Genomic DNA, 17,958 nt, shown 5'->3' on the forward strand with positions numbered 1-17,958 from the left:
TCTTTAATCGACCAACGGATAATAAGCATAGATTCACTGGATTCCACAGTTTCCTTATTCAGGATCATTCTTCCATCTCAAGGGGTTACTACTAAGATATGTGTTCCTCTGCTGCCACCTTGTCCAGAGATCTGTCTGTTCACAAATACCTTGCTTCAGGGATGGGGTGCATATCCCCACAGTCAGGAATTTCAGGATCCACGTACAGACAACGAGGCTTTCCTACACAATGTTTTAGTCTTTCTTGCTCTTTAAAAGATGGTCTCATGGTCTAGGTCATCATGTTTCAACAATTCCATGTTGGTGTCTTGCATTTACCATCAAGGAGTCATTTGGTCGAGACTCCTTGTGTTTGAACCTTAGACCTCCTTTCTTATCAATATCATCCTACTAGCTTGCCATGTTCCATGAGTGATGACTGTGATAGCAGATCAATTGTCTTGACCCAAACAGATTCTTCCAACAGAATAGATACTGCATCACAAGGTTCTGTTGGATTGGCTCTCATTTTGAAACACTGATAATTGGTGGGTTGGCCACTCATTGGAACACCAAACTACTGACAATTTGGTCTCCAGTACCTCACCTTTGGGCTTTGGCAATGGATGCATTCCGTCAGGACAGGACGGGATTACAGCTCTAGGCCTTCCCTCCAAGATACTAACTATGATTTGTTCCAACCCAATGTTGGGTCCTGTTGATAGCACTGGATTGTTAGCTACACCTTGGTTTCTGCTTCTGTGGTACCTTCAAGAGTGCCCAAATCTTATCTTCCTCTTTAACCATCTTTGTGGAGGCAGCCATGATACACCCAGCATGGGGTTATGAAGTTTAATTTCTAAGGTAGCCATGTGTCTATTTGTCTTTGCTTATTCCCACGATGGACATTTATCAACGGAAATGTCACACATATCAGCAATGGTGTATTGAGAGGAGGTTGAACCCACTTCCATCAGGAGTGCCAAGTATAACTCATTTTTTGACCTGACTCTTTGGCAAGGGTTTTGCATTTTCCACTATCACCTTATATAAGGTGGCCTTGTTGACTACCATTTGATGCTCTAGACAAAATTTTTTTGAGTCCCCAGTACTTTCCAGGTTCCTCAAGTCACTTTGGGTCCTTTGGCCCAAACAAACATTCCAGTTACCTAACTGGTATATTAAGGTTACATTACATGCTCTTTTTCAGCACCTGTTCGTGACCTTAGTGTCATATGCCATGTACCACCTTTACCTGAAGGTTTATTTTTCATTGCTGCTGATCTATAGACCTTGCCAGTCGAAGTGGTTTGTGCTGATTGTCCACAGGATGCTTTATCATTCCTTAGACTCGTTCTTCTTACATAAGACACTGTCAGCCAGGGAAGAGGATAAATCCTTTTCACCAATTCATCTGATCACTATTTCTCACTTCTATGACCAATCAGATTTCAATCGTTATTATGTTCAGTGAGGGTCTTGAAGGTTTTGTTGCCTGCACTAATACCTTTAGAGATGCTAGACCACGGCTTTTTATTCATTGGGATCATTCAGTTCCCAATTCATCCCTGATTGCATTGACGAGTTGGGTACAAAAATTGATCAATGTTGCTCATTCTGGGCTTTTTTGAAGGCAAGGAATCTTCTGCAAGCCATGTCTAATCTGTTTCATGACATTTCTGCATCCTTTGTGGCCCAGTTGAATTACCTGCTGGGGGACATTGTGCAGACTGGTATGTGGACCTCCCCCAATACTTTCATCTCGTATTATTTGCATGATCTGACAGTATCTTCATCTTAGGGTTTTCGACTACCCCCTGTAGCTATCTTAACTACTTCCACTATATTATACAGAGGGGTGAGTATTTTCATTACTACCTTTCAGGGTCCTTTACTTTGTTTTCACAGGATTCCACTCTGTGGTGAATGTTGCCCAGGCAGGTGTGCTTTTATCAAACCAATCCTGCACTAGCAACCACTAATTCAATATACTTTATCTAGGTTGCAACAGGCTCTCTAGAAATTAGGTGTTCCATAAGACCACTTAGAGGCTGACCAAGTGGTATTACTGTACTATGCTGAACCACCATTCATGGGCTATCATGAGTAAAGCATAAGAGGATGCTACTCATCCCTGCCAATCATTGGATTGAATAAATAGGGGTTAGTTTGCTGTAAAAAATGATTGAGGTGCTTATATACAGTACTAGGATAGAGGGCTCATTCATGTAGGTGGAGAGTGTCACGAGACAAATATTGCCATAAGCAATTAAGTGGAGTATAAAAGACTGGAGCAAGCAAGGAAAAATCAGACCAATGCTTAGATGGGCAAAGGAAGAAACCCTGGCAGCTGAGTAATAGCTTTATTTGAGCAGAGGTAACTATTATTGGAAATACCTTTTAGATTTAGGAAAATGTGAACTTTCATGCTCTAACTCCTAATTTCCAGGATATTTAGCTTTCACCTTCACCACTTAGGTTTAACCATATCATACTCTTTTCTGTTTAATTATAGGTGTTTCATCCCTTTATTTAGTGGTATATACAAATTGAATGACCCGTTTTTGTTTTTGACACATTACATTCATTTTAATGCTTCAGTGTCTGTTAGAATATTAATATTTTTGTTTAGAAATGAAGCATTTAGATTTTTTAAGTAAACAAAGTCATTTTGAAATAAGGAATTCACTAATAAGGATATGTTTTAGTTTAATTTTTTTTTCATATTCTGAATATATTTATCAAATTTCTTGTCAGCAGTGTTGGAAAAACATGTCTCTAGCACTTTGTTATTGAACTGAAACTCAAAAATTAACTTAATCTGTTAAAATGAGTATAAAAACTACTTCATAATAACAAAATGTGAATTCTTTGGAATGGTTTTAACCAAATTATTGTGTAGTGGATGATTTAACATACAACATGATTATTTTACATTGAAATTACATTCTAGATTCCAGTAGCTGTGAAAGTCTTAAAACAAGATGCTTTAGCTCAACCAGGAGCTTTTGAAGATTTTGTGAAAGAAGTGAATGCCATGCATCAGATGAATCATCCAAACCTGATTCGGTTGTATGGGGTGGTGCTTTCTAGTCCCATGAAAATGGTTTGTGTTCTTTTTGTTTTTCTAGAAAGTGTTTAAAAATAATATACAGTTAATTAAAAATATTAAAGTTAAAAATTATATAGACTTTAAAACCACACAGTTGCTTATTTAGTAGCAGACCTGCAAAGGAGGTAAGTCTAACTCTTCAATTTTGTTATTACATATCTTGCAATTTTGATCAATATATATATATATCATTACTCAGTTGTTCTAATGTATGACTGTGACAAGCCATCTACTATAGATCTGATGCCAAAACATAAACATTTTATAAGATTAATGACATACATACATGTTTTTAATTTTTTATTTGTTAAATTATTTTCCTTAATGTCAGCATATTTTCAGCTAAATATATATTTACTTACAGATAAAATATGCTGCTTGTGAAACTTTATCATTAATGTATTATATTTACATATCTGTATCTAACCTCCCTTTCCCTATGATTTTAGGTCACAGAACTGGCACCACATGGATCGCTTCGTGATCGGTTACGCAAAGAATGCCACCATACACCAATAGTACAGCTTGTAGAATATGCAGTGCAGATAGCTAATGGGATGGCTTATCTTGAGTCTAGACGATTTATTCACCGAGATGTAGCAGCAAGAAACATGCTTCTTGCCACAGGATATCAGGTAGATTTGCTTATTAGTTGTTAAACAATTGATTTTACTACATATTCAATTACAGCAAGCTTTGAAAAATTTACAACTAACTTTTAAGTTTTGAATTTTATATATGACTCATTACACCATGCCCTGGAGCATCAAGAGTTTTTCATCCATTGTTATAAATTATTTTATTTTTGATTAGCAAGGATTTTCTCTTGGGAGCCCTGAGGTTTGGTAATTATTATTCCCTGAGTGACTCAGAAAAACTATATGTACCATATATAAGTTCATGGGATACCCACTGGTATAATGGTGACCCCAAGGGATGGCATAATGGGTCATATATAGATAGATATATGTTGTTTGACTAGGGTGTAATCACAAAAAGGGTTTCATGCTGTTTTATCATTATTATGAGCTAAGGATATTAATACTTACATTTAAAATTTTTCTTTCTTGGGTGCAAACAAATTATAAATGTAGAAATTTAAAGTTTTGAAAAATGTGGATAATGAAAATTAAGTATTAGGAAGAGTTAGCTTGACTGTGTGTTTTATTTGATTGTGTAAAGATATACTTGAAATAATTTGTTTACCGAGCTTAATTATCAAGTTATTTTATCTTTAGTAGGATAACTGAATAATGTTAATTTTCTATTTGGCAGTTTAGAGAAAGATTGATAACTGGTCCTACATATATTTGTATATATTGAAGATGTTACTTCAAAGTGACATACACATTGGACATACACTAATGAGAATGAGTAACTGATAGTAATGCACACATTTAACAAGTTACAACAATGAAAGGAGATGATAATATAATATATGATATTAAAATATGTTGTTTATAGCTACATTATTTATGGCAATATGAGATTTAACATAGTAAGAGAGTTTTCCACCTTATGTTGCATTTATGTTTTGTTATTGGTAGGGGATTGAAAGTGAACATAATTGGCTTCTTTAAAAATCTGTAGATTCCTTTGAGTGTAAAATGATCTATCTAAGCTTTCATCATCTTGTTCCCCAACATCATAATTCAGATGAAGTGTAAGACAATAAAGCAGTGATTTATAACTTATAATAGCAGGTTCAAATGGCAATAAAACAATAAAACTTAATTATAAATAGATCTATACTGTTACGAACTTAGAGCTACTTAAGATAAACGAATGTAGTTTTATGTTACAATTTGAAGTCATTCTAGAAAGAAAAAAGGTAATTTAGGTTTTTTATTTATTTTGGTGGTTATGAGGTCATTTGACTGATTCTGTTTTGAGATAGGGTAGAGAAAATAACAGATAAACTATAAACTTTTACTGAAAAAAAACGTTTGAAATGCATTTAGGAGGTTTTGGGGATTACACAAAGGAAATTTGAGATTTTTGAGATAAGGAAAAGTGTTTTTAATTTTAACATGAAAATTACTTTGCACATGGACTATTCAAAACAAATACTCAAAGTATTCATGGACAAATTTATTTTCTTTTATTAAAAATAATTCACTAAAAAACATGATTTTTTGTATGTGAAAAACTTATAATATGAAGTGAAAGATTGCCAAATTTTGTGAAGATATACACACTATATTGAAAGTTAGAAGTATTAAATCTAAAAAGACTTTAATCGAGTACAAAAAGGAAAAGAAGAAATGTACTCAAATGTTTATCTCTGCACTGTTCTGAGGAGTCTCAGCTGTAAACAACACACATGTCAATTTTTTACACCCATCCCAAAGAATAACTTTAAATTTGCTAAGACACTTTCATTCCTTGGCAATATATTATCCATTTCTTGATTTTCAAACATTTCTCATGTCATTTTCATACACGTCATAATTTCCACCCTTTGATGATGACACGTCTAAAGGTTTGATCATTTAGTAACGAAACACAGCTTTCGAAACAACTATAGAAAAAGTTTAAATATGATTGGATAGAGAAGGAATTAGGCTTTTCAAGTCATAGTAGAGTAAATACAGTAGTTTATGACTTTATGGGAAGTTACTAGTCAAAGCTTTTGTAATATTGAATAAAGGATTTCAGTGTGATACTTTGAAGACTTAGGATCAAACCACAGAGCTAGGAATGTTTTAATAGCTTCTTTAGACATTATTTTCATTTGCAAAAATACTTGCATGTTAAATTATATGTTTGAAACCTACAGAAATTCTCTTTGATGAGAAGACATCAGATAAGCTTAGTGAGTACAATAGGTGAAACAAGGTATTCTGATGACCCACATTCTTATTATTTGAATATTTTTTTATGCTTATCATATTCCAAATGAATATGCTAACTAGCTACTTAATTATTTCTAATTACAATCATGATATGTTTTAGATAAAAACATTACTACCATTATCAGTGAGAGTAAAACATGCTTTTATTATTTAGTTATTAATTTATTTAACTTGCATGAGATCAAAAGGGGGATTACTTGCCGTTTTCTTTCTTTTTAAAATACTAACTTTGTAGCCATATTGGCATTAACCATTTACCAAGTAGGAAATGTTCAGATTATCTTAAAAAAAATTTGTTTTGCAAATCGCAACTGTCAGCAGAAATACTGTATCATATTTATCATCTGTAGAAATTCATATAAGCATGTAATTTTTTGGTACTTATTAATGATCAATGTTAGTATTACTTATGTATAAAGTTAGTCTTATAATTACTCTAGTGTGGACAAGTCAGAGCACATAATAAAGATTGATATCACTTTAGCACTATATTATGCAAGGAGGATCAGCGTTTACACTAGCCCTATATTTTATCTGCATATATCTGCAGTTTTGGAAATACAAAACAACAATTAAAGGATTGTTAGACCATGTTTTTTTTTCCCCAAATTTGCTAAGTAACTACGTCAGAACTTCTGATATAATTAAAGAACGTATCAAATTTATCATAATTTGTATTGCATTTAATATAAATTTTGATTATAGATTATAGTCTGAGGCCTTTTGTTTCAATACTGATATTTTTTGTTTCATTTGTGTGAGGACATTGTGGTTGAATAATGATTTTTTGAATCAATCATTATGTATTTTATCTCTGGCTAAACTTAGTTTTACCTAGCTTAAAAATCTTCTATATGAATAGCTAATAATACTTGTGCTTTGAAATCCATGGACTTTTTGACATGTTGATACAACAGGGTGTCCAAAAAGTCTTGAATCATAGGCACTTCAACAAATTTTACAGAATGCCATACTTGTAATTTGAAACAAGTTTGGATTAACAGCAGGATTAACTCAACCTTCTCATGCTTTGACGGTGTCATAATCAGTCATGTATCTGAAATTAAGAAAGTCTGGAAATCACATATGTCTCCAGAGTTTTTGGACACCGTGTATATTACATTATCAAAACCTGATTTCATTAGATGCATGAGGACAGACCTTTTAAACTTATCAAGTTAGAAGGATCAGGCTTATTTGGCTGTTACAATAAATAAATAAATCATCAAGAATTCACTAGTTAAAATGCAAAATGGATTCCTCATAATTATTAGCTTGCACAGGTAAATTCTGATAATTAGATTAGATTACATAATTAGATTACTTACTGAGCAATAGTTAGTGTTAATTTGTTTAAGTTGTTTTAAACACCTCGACTTAGTTATGTGATTAGCTCGTGTTCTTCATTTTATGTTCGCACTAGACAAGTCATCAACACGAAAATTATTTGTAAACTGTTTCCACTGTTGATTTCAGATAAAGATTGGAGACTTTGGGTTGATGAGAGCTCTTCCTAAACAAGAAGATTGTTATATTATGACTGAACAGAAAAAAGTTCCTTTTCCTTGGTAAGTGTGGCGAGTTTTCATTTTTCTGTAGAACGGAAACAATAAGGGTTGTCTAGCACATTTTGATATACTGTAGTTTGCTGTTTTTACATGATGGGCTTCAAGAAAAAAATAAGAATACATAAAAATTATACTTTAGTTATAATATGATAAATAAAAGGCATTTTCTGTCAGTAACATATGGGTATTTTTTTGTGTGAAATATATAAATAATCATTTGAGTTTTATTAATGTTATTTTTTGGAATATTCTGATAGTTTATTAATGCTAATTTTGTAGCAACAATGTTATGTAAAATGAATAACTTAACTGTTAGGTGTGCTCCCGAAAGTCTCAAGTCTCGACAGTTTTCTCATGCCAGTGACACTTGGATGTTTGGAGTTACTTTGTGGGAGATGTTCACCTTTGGTGAAGAGCCCTGGGTGGGTTATAATGGTGCTCAGGTGAGAAAATACTTATTTGTTTTTCAAACTTATTATGTTAATTGTGTAAACCAAAGTTTACTGTTTTCACCTTATACTGTGAAAATAAAATTGGTTGGATAACTGATACCATGTCTTGCCATTCGTTCATCTGTTTTTTGTATAAAATGACTTATAGTCCATGTTAGGAACATGCTCTTTACAAAGACGGTGTATTTGTTTTTTGTAGCACAGAAACATTGTAATGGAAATACTCTGCAGACATTAATTCATGGAAAAGTAATAGATGTTGATACAGATGAATAAACTGTTAGAGTTGGTGCCATGTAAAGACTTAACATTATTGTGTTTTCAGTAGTTGCTTCTAGCTTGGCAAAGAATTTTATAGGAGAATTTCATGACTGTAACTTTCCTAGAGACACACATTAATTGACTGTTTTAAACTATGTAATTAGTAAAAAACAATTGTTGAACTTTAATGGTATTTGTTCGTCAGTCAATTCTACTTGTAACAAAACCTTTAACAGTTCAACAAGTAAAATGTGGAAATAACCATACTTGTGTAGCCTTTGTGGAGCTTGAAGTAACTCTTGGTAGCTTGCCATGAAGTATATACTATAAAATATAAGCCTAAGCAGACACAAATGTAATCCAACAAAGTTGATAATGAGGAACCCACCTTTTGATTGGGTAATGAAAAAACTTTACTATAAATGTACGATGTTTCGACAAGATTTTGTCATTCTCGTCCCAGTCAAGCTGTCTCAAAACTTTTATTTTGTAATCCAACAGAGAATACATTGAATAAATTCCATATTGAACAAGAGTAAAAGAAAAATGATGAAATAAAACCAATTTTCTTACCATTGAAGTCTAGGCCTTTACCAGAGAAAACGTTGCAAGGGTGAAAAAGAGCATTACTAGGAAATTCAAAATATCCAATCAAGTGACTCCTGTTATATCCATAACCACATATGGTGTCTAAATAATATTAAAAACCTTCCTAATCATTACTTGCTTTCTGTACTTAATGATTAGTTTGTTCTTTTTTTTGAATAAGAAAAACTCAAACATATTTTCTTTTAGTGTATAGTTATGAAGAAATTTTAACACAGAGACTATACAGTATGGTGTTATGAATAAACAGAATTTAACACTGAGACTATACAGTATGGTGTTATGAATAAACAGATTTTAACACTGAGACTATACAGTATGGTGTTATGAATAAACAGATTTTAACACTGAGACTATACAGTATGGTGTTATGAATAAACAAATTTTAACACTGAGACTATATAGTATGATGTTATGAACATTACTGGCTGATGTGGAAGTCATTTCTACAATTCTCAAGGATCAGCCTTATGTAATAGTGCTTTCATCCTGATGTTATCAATATCATATTCCTTAGAGAATTTAAATAATCATCACTAATAAGGAGAAATTTTAATAGGTTTAAGGTGGTATATCTTTTACAACTAATGAAATGTTAAGTATGATGCATGTACAGCAGTGCCAAAAAATACAGAAACAAGGTAAAAATGAATACATAAAACCATAAATAAGTAGCCAGTAAGTACTGAGTCAACCTTACAAGCATATGGTTACTAGCCACTGTAAGATTGTATAGCACTATTCAGTTTAAATGGTTTTATTCAAACCTGAATTCATGCAACTGACAAGAATTCAACATTTAGTTTTAGATAAAAGTTATTCTTGGAAAGATTTGGTTACTTATGTAGTGATTTTTTGTCTATTTATCTCTGCCTTGTTTCTATACTTTTTGGCATTGTAGTCTGTACATCTTACTTAATTTTGGCAAATTAATTGATTAATTTTTTATTACTTGTTTCCCCTCTTTCTTTTAAAATAATTTCATTGAAGTAGGTTGATAAGTGAACATTTGCTATATTTTTATAATTCAACAGTAGTATATTTTGTTAATATCAAATCAGTTTTGTCAGTTTCATCATTGTATTTATAGATATTATACCATACAATTGGCTACAATAGAGTATTAATCATCACTGGTCATAATCTTGACTTCTTGGGACTTAATGTTGAGGAACCTACAGTAAGGAAAGAACATATGGAAAATCTATACCTCTGTCATCCCTATATTTATGTTTGCATTCGTTTCGACGCTGCCATCCCTATATCATTTTACATTTACAAAATATTTTTTATAACTTGTTTTGTGATGCTTTTTTCCCCTTACTGAAAGTTAGTGTTTTCTATGAATGTATGTAATAAAATTTAATATTATGTGTATTGATTATTTTTTTTACTTCATACATAATATAGGGGTTGTCTCTCTAAAGACATCAATTGTATAGTGTATAAAGCATTGAGTATTCTACACGTTACAGTCATCTAATGTTCATCTATTATTGACTGATAATTCCTGTTTCACCCTATACTTAAGCTTTTTAAAGGAACACCAGATTTCTATAAGAAAGCTAACTTCAAGGGTTAATGATAACGTTGTTTTCTCTAAAATTATGATTTGTTTTTCAGTTTATACTAAACACCACCTTGCTTAGTGATAGCCTATTCCCAAGTGCTCTTAAAACGCTTTTCTGTCATACTAAAGCCATTCACATATTTTAACTAGGGTGGGAAAAGAAAAAGAAAGATGAACACTTTGGCTCCACTTTAGTAACACCTTTTAATTATATTGGGAGTCTCATAAACCTTGAAACACTCAATAATGCCAATTAGTTGCTCAAATAAGGCTTTAACTCAACTTTAGCTGTTATTTGTAAGCATCATAGAGTAATAGATTGAATGTGGCAGCCATTTTTTTTCTCGGCCCATCCCTACATACTAAGCACTACCATGCTTAATGACAAACACAGCTGTTTCCAGTTTATCTGTTTTAGATATCAATTTAAGTGAAAATGGTTTCTTGTTGCAGATGCATCAAACTTGTGATAAAAACCATTCATTTTGTGAGGGATTTGATGGTTTTTGTTATTATGTTAAAATGATTTAAGAAATTCTAATCCCTTTTTTATCATGTTAGAATAGTTTTATGTCAATAATAGTTTCATTGTGTACAAAAACAAGGATGTCTCAGAAAGTTTCTTATACAAAATTATTTGGGTATTTGGCAATAGATAATTCTTATCAAACGTAACTTGAATAATATGACATTTTATTTAATTTTTATTCCATTCTTTTTTTTATAAGACCATTTCTGTTGGTTACTGTATTAGATACTGCAGAAAATTGACCAAGAAAGTGAACGCCTTTCCTTGCCAGAAGCTTGTCCTTCTGTTATTTATCAGTTGATGCTCCAATGTTGGGCCCATAAACCTGCAGATAGACCAACTTTCCTGGCTCTCAAAGACTTCCTTTTGGAGGTATCTTGTTTTAAACTTCATTTATCAAACAGTGCTGTGAGTCACATTTGTTTTTAAAATGTTGAACCAACAAACTTGTGGGTATGCTGACATGGGTGGGGAAATAGCAGACAGTTACCAGAAATAAGCTAACAGAAGTTTTTAGATTGTCTAGTTTTAATGTGGATGCCTGTGGAACTTACTGCTTTAGTACAAGTGAAACAATGATGATTAAAGCTACTAATATATATTTGTGTACATGTAATATGCAAATACTAGATATTTTACTTTCCTACAGTGCATATATTTCATATCTCTTCACAGTTTTAAAGTTTCTATTAAGTTTTACTCTAGAACGTTTCAGTCATGTTGCTATAATATGCTAAATTCAGTCTGATGGATTACTTTTTCCACTAGATTTGATCAAAGAACTTATCCACTGTTTTATAGAATAGTTTCATTGTAACGTACTTTACCTTTTGTATAAAAGTTGTATTTCCTTAACAAGCACAAGATATCCATAAGATAAATTAGAATAATGCTAAAATTGGTGATTTTATAGTATGGTAACCATGACGATTCATTATTAGTTGTGGCAGGGGTGATGAAACTGTGTGATTGATTTACCCCTGAACTACCACAATTTATCCCAGTCAGAGCAATTTTAGTGCTGTTTAATAGAATCTATTAATAAATCTGTTCCACCAAATGACTTTTCTCTTTTGTGCTCATTGTGAGAAAATATTTAACAGATGTCTGTCTTTTTGTGGCAAGAACTTTAGCATAGTGGAAAAGAGTTAAGTTGATCTGAGGGTGAGGGCAAGAGGACTTCCTTTTGACTCAGGAAAGTCCTCTATTCAATGCTGGGTAGTCTCCTGCCCTATGGCAGGCATTTCAGAAATTTATTCTCTATCTGTCCATTGAGAATATTGAACTGTGACCTGATCCTTCAGGTACCACTGGTAAGGTTAGTCAATCTTTAAGAGACAAGCCAAAGACCTAGATGGGAAGCTGCCATCAAGGGGTTTTCAACCATGGCTACACTGACACCAGCTGTGGCTGGCTGTTCAGCAAATAATGGATATCAGTATCCAACATTCCAAAGTCACTCACTGAATAACTTCTTCAGAAGCAGTTGGAGGTAAGCTACATTAGGTGAGAGTGTTTGCCAACCCATTTCTACTGGCATCCCTGGAGACGTGATGCACCCTAAACAGGTCAAGAACCCTTTCATTGTAAGAGGAGAAGTGTTGATGGTTTGCAGTAACCAGAATCTAGTGTTTGACAGTCCTTGGTCATTAATGGCATTGAGATGACAAAATGTTGCGTGAAAGGGAATTCGACATTCAGCAGAATGTAAAATCCTCAGCCATTAGAGAGAACTCAATGCCAGTGTTAGCACTAACTCTGCAGTCATTCATATAGAATGGCATACATGATGAAAGGTTGTTCTTGTTGCAACTCATAGGAAGTAGTAAATTGAAACATAATGTATCATCATATAAGAAATCAGCAAAAAAAGATTTAGATGTCTTACTCATCTAGTTTCATGTGGTAACCATAGAATTTCTGGACCCAGAAGCATATGAAGTGGCATATGCTGGTTAGTTTAGACAGGCCGAAACTAGAACTGTAGAATATCTAGAACCTGATCAACCTTGTAGCTGATAAGCTATTTTTGTATAGCTTAATTAATGATTTAACATGAGACATCTATCTGGCAGAATTTTAGGATCATCAGAATGTTGTGTACAAGATTTAGCTGTGATGCTTACATTCTAAAGCATATGCCAGCATCCAATAGAGAGGATACCCTAGTCGATAACTTTGTGATCTCATGTGGATGTTAGAGATATGTCTCAAACCAATGCTGTATTCTTGGCATGGAGGTCTAAAATATTCATTTCTACCAAATTACTGGAGTAAAAAAATCCTGCAGTGGCTCTTCTAGAAACACTACATCTTAACATGCTGATCTCACTTTATGGAAAGTCACAATAGATGGCACTACATCTGAAGAGGCTGTTTTTGGTAGGTAAGTTCAGCCTGAATGGCTGCCAGCTGTGCTGATGATGCAGACAAAAGGCATTTAAACTCGTGGAAAGGCAGAAGAAATGAATGTTATAGTGGTGGAAACAGATGATAGGGAGACAACAGGCTATAATTGTTTAAGGCCTAGTGATTTAAACTTGGATAATATTTGGGAGAAAACAACCATCTGTATGTTTCTTTAGGTGTGGGGATTAGTGTGATGCCTACGGGTCCAAGTGTGGTTTAGTATGTGCCAGTGAAATTACATAGATGCAAGTTAAGAGTTTTTAGGTGATCCAAGTGCCAGTAAAACTACTTAGATCTTGTGGTGTATCAATAATTTTCATGTAAACTACCACTTGGACCAGTAAAAACAGTTTTCTTACTTGCAAATGGGAATTTGCTTACAGTGAATGGAGAAGTCCAACTCCATCTCATTCTATGTGCCATCACAAGATGTGCAAAAGTAGCAATAGTAGTATATCCGTGTTCAAGTATGGACATTTTAGTTGTACAGATGTTGTCTGCTAGTGTAGCATTTGCAACAGGTGAACTTCAGCTTTGTGGTGTTATCTTAAAATGTCCACCAAAATGTGCAGAAGAGCAGTAGACTGTTGAAGTGTATATAGATGATGTTTTTACAATTCTTTTCAAGGTGTTGTATAATGGTGAAGTGTGAACACAATCTTAGATAGTACCACCAGCTAGTTGTGGTTGAAGTGGTGCCTGAAAAACACAGACAGAGCAAGCCATGCTTGTTTGAACAGTTATATTTCCTAGCAAGATACATTCCAGTTATCTTTTGTAAGTCTAGCTGAAATGCTGCAGAGATACTATAGGGACTAATATGGTGCATGGTGGTGAAGTAAGTAACAGAGAAGATAGTGTTATTTTAGCCAGACTGTGCCAGTAAACTAATGATTTTAGACTGTTGATTAAAGATTGTGGAGGGAAGACTTGAGAGGTTACTGATGGAATTCACTGATATATTTATTGGATGTATACATGCCACGTGCATACTTGTATATTGTAAACAAATAATCATAGTAACTAAAATCTACAAATCAATATGAAACACTTATATCCAAAAGAAGAATAATTTAGATTATGAAGAAAGAAAATACAATGAAAGTATACAGTAAAGTAGCAACAAATAAAGTTTGCCAGTTGTGTGGGTCTTTTCTCTAGCCCCCAATGGCACGATGGTAAGTATTTCAGGCTTATTATACTAAAAACCAGGTTTTGATGCTTGTGATAGGCATAGCACAGATAGCCTATTGTGTAGCTTTGTGCTTAACTATTAAAAAAGAAACTTTTCTGCATGGTACAAAAGTGACTTGAGAAAGAGGACTTTGTCTGTTGCAGTATACGTAAGGTTGGTTGGTTGTTTTGAATTACGTGCAAAGCTACACAAGGGCTATCTGCGCTATCTGTCCCTAATTTAGCAGTGAAAGACTAGAGGGAAGGCAGCTAGTCATCATCACCCACTGCTAGGTCTTGGGCTGCCCTTTTACCAATGAATAATGGGATTGACTGTCACATTGTAATGCCCTCATGGCTGAAAGGGCGAGCATGTCTGGTGGGACAGGGGTTCTAACTCGCGACCCTCACATTGCGAGTCGAGCTCCCTAACCATCAGGCCACGAGTTTGTAGTTTCTTATTTTGCTCTGTTGAGTGCCACGTGGGATGCTTTTCTCAAGATATCTGTGAACCAGTTATTCTCCTGCAGGGTGAATGGCACTCATCTACTGTATGTTAGTGAAAATATAGGTAGTTAAGTTTTTTTTTAGTGCAGTTATAGAAGCCTGCCTAAATTGATGCTTTTCTCAAAATATCTGTGAACCAATTATTCTCCTGCAGGGTAATTGGCACTCATCTACTGTATGTTAGTGAAAATATAGGTAGTTAAGTTTTTTTTTTTTAGTGCAGTTAGAGAAGTCTGCTTAAATTGTTGTAGCAGAGTGAATTTTCTTTTAGGTAACATGTATGAAACCTTTACATTTGTTTATGCATTGATAGTGTGGAAAAACTTCAAGCATAGTTGAATTACAGGCTTCAACAATCCACCCTACACTGAAACTTGAACTCATGACCTGTGTCCGGATGTGTTGATCACTGATGACTTTATTCCATTTTGTGTTTTTCTGTTCATGGACATGGACAGTTCCCTCTTGGTATTTGTCTTCCATACTATTTAACTCTGAAAGGATGAGGGTGAAGATGAGATGCTTAAAGTTATGAGTGGCAGCTCAACTTCTGATTTCCAAAAACTGTCTTAAGTGGTGCTGAAGGAACTCATGCATTTAATCTCATCATTTGGTGGTTTGGATACTTCGCCTTCACCAGCAATGCTATGCCTGATGCCACTGACCCAGATTTCAAACCAAAGACTGGCCATTATAAGAAGTGTTACTTGGTTACAAAATAAAATATAATGGAAAAGGAGAAACTTCTAAAGCAGATGAGGAAATGAATTTGATATATAAAATATTCATATTTAACAACAGAAGATCTGGTGGATCTACTTTAAGATGGTGAATTGGTTGTTCTTGCTGCAGTTGATCATCATCCTTCCAACAACAGCTTTCTGATGATGTCATTTGCTTTGGCCAATTTTGCTCGATTTCCATAAGATCTGCTCATAGCTTCTTTATTTAGTCATCAGCCCTGATGTTCCTGTTCCTGGAGTTGGTACTCCATAGAGCATGTAGGCCCAGGTGATGTTAGAAAGTTGCACTTGAGCTCAGGGGTGGTTTCCCCACCACTTACAACCCATGAGTCATGGTCTTTACCGATAATAACTTATTGCTTCAACGATGGCATCTGTGACCCCAGCTATCCTGTCAGTGATATCAAAGGCACTGAGGTGGTTTTGGTTGCTTGAGCATCTGAATGCTTTTGAGTTGTTACTATGGCTTGATGAGACTCGTCAGTGGTTATGAGGTCATCTTTTCACTTGGCTGCTCAGTGAACTTTTTTTTTTTACTGTTTCAGTCTGTGATCTCATTGGAGGTTAGCCCAGATTTCACTGTGCTATTGCTTCCACCAGTTGAAGTCCTGAAGCTACTTTGTCTAGCAGGTCTGGTCAAGGAAATTATGTACTGTTTCATGGGATAGTTGCATTGTATCCTACTTCTTGTTTATAGACTGCTTTGTGACAGAATATTTCTGGGTTCTTGTGATTCAGTATCGTTATTGTTCAGCTATAAAGAGAAGGTACCTTGTGAATGTTGTTTTAGCAGTTTCAGGTAAATAATATTTTGATCTTTGCAAGTAGAATTCTTTGTCTCACTTTTTCTTCTTCTACTCTTGCTGCTGATCATATGTATTTATACAGGTCAATCTACCTCCCCACACACACGATTGCAGGAGGAGGTATAGTTTGCACTCCATTGTGTGTGTTTGTTTGTGAACTCGAGAACAATTTGAGACTGATAGGGGATTTAGGCACCAAGACCTACAGTTTTGAGAGTGAGGAGTTGTATGGTATGTATAGTAGATTGGTTGCTACACACAAAACATTTCGGAGTGATTTTCTTGTTCAGATATAGCTTATTCTCTTAACCTGTTTACTTTAATTATTTTATCCAACTTAGTAGTTCTTTCCTCTGAATAATCAGCTTTTTCATTTTTTACTTTTTTCTTTGGGAAATATTAATTTTGATTTCAAATATCATCATGTCTGGTCTCTTTCTATCCACCACTACAGATTACTACACCTGTCTTTCTACATACTAAATCCTTGAATTCCTAGTTATAGTGGATATCAGGTAATCATGCAAATGATTTATCCCTGAATCTCTAGTTGTAGTGGATGTCAGGTAACCATGCACATGGTTTATCCCTGAATCTCTAGTTGTAGTGGATATCAGGTAACTGTGTTCATTGTTTATCCCTGAATCCCTAGTTGTAGTGGATGTCAGGTAACTGTGTTCATTGTTTATCTCTGAATCTCTAGTTGTAGTGGATATCAGGTAACCATGCACATGGTTTATCCCTGAATCTCTAGTTGTAGTGGATATCAGGTAACCATGCACATAGTTTATCCCTGAATCTCTAGTTGTAGTGGATGTTAGGTAACTGTGTTCATTGTTTATCTCTGAATCTCTAGTTGTAGTGGATATCAGGTAACTGTGTTCATTGTTTATTCCTGAATCTCTAGTTGTAGTGGATATCAGGTAACTGTGTTCATTATTTATCTCTGAATCTCTAGTTCTAGTGGTTGTCAGGTAACTGTGTTCATTGTTTATCTCTGAATCTCTAGTTCTAGTGGATACCAGGTAACTGTGTTCATTGTTTATCTGAATCTCTAGTGGTAGTGGGTATCAGGTAACTGTGTTCATTGTTTATCTCTGAATCTCTAGTGGTAGTGGATATCAGGTAACTATGTTCATTGTTTATCTCTGAATATCTAGTTGTAGTGGATATCAGGTAACTGTGTGCATTGTTTATCCCTGAATCTCTAGTTGTAGTGGATATCAGGTAACTATGTTCATTGTTTATCTCTGAATCTCTAGTTGTAGTGGATATCAGGTAACTGTGTTCATTGTTATCCTGAATCTCTAGTGTAGTGGATATGAGGTAGTCTCTGTTCTATTGTTATCTCTGTAGTTTCGTAGTTTAGGTGGATATCAGGTATGTGT

General features: G+C 34.2%; 1 protein-coding gene across 1 annotated transcript in view; it reads left to right on the top strand.

Moving 5' to 3' along the window:
* The window catches only part of LOC106473154 (activated CDC42 kinase 1-like), a gene marked incomplete at its 3' end in the record, with an annotated part of 49,691 nt that overhangs the window by 24,807 nt on the left and 6,926 nt on the right, over positions 1 to 17,958 (top strand). Inside the window, exons 5-9 of the mRNA XM_013933833.1 lie at positions 2,933 to 3,085; positions 3,541 to 3,726; positions 7,423 to 7,514; positions 7,831 to 7,957; positions 11,158 to 11,304. Of these exons, the coding sequence (XP_013789287.1) occupies positions 2,933 to 3,085; positions 3,541 to 3,726; positions 7,423 to 7,514; positions 7,831 to 7,957; positions 11,158 to 11,304 (705 nt within the window). The remainder of the gene's footprint in view (positions 1 to 2,932; positions 3,086 to 3,540; positions 3,727 to 7,422; positions 7,515 to 7,830; positions 7,958 to 11,157; positions 11,305 to 17,958) is intronic.

This window comes from Limulus polyphemus, unplaced genomic scaffold (genome assembly GCF_000517525.1).
Source record: "Limulus polyphemus unplaced genomic scaffold, Limulus_polyphemus-2.1.2 Scaffold5934, whole genome shotgun sequence".
Taxonomy (NCBI): Eukaryota; Metazoa; Arthropoda; class Merostomata; order Xiphosura; family Limulidae; genus Limulus; species Limulus polyphemus.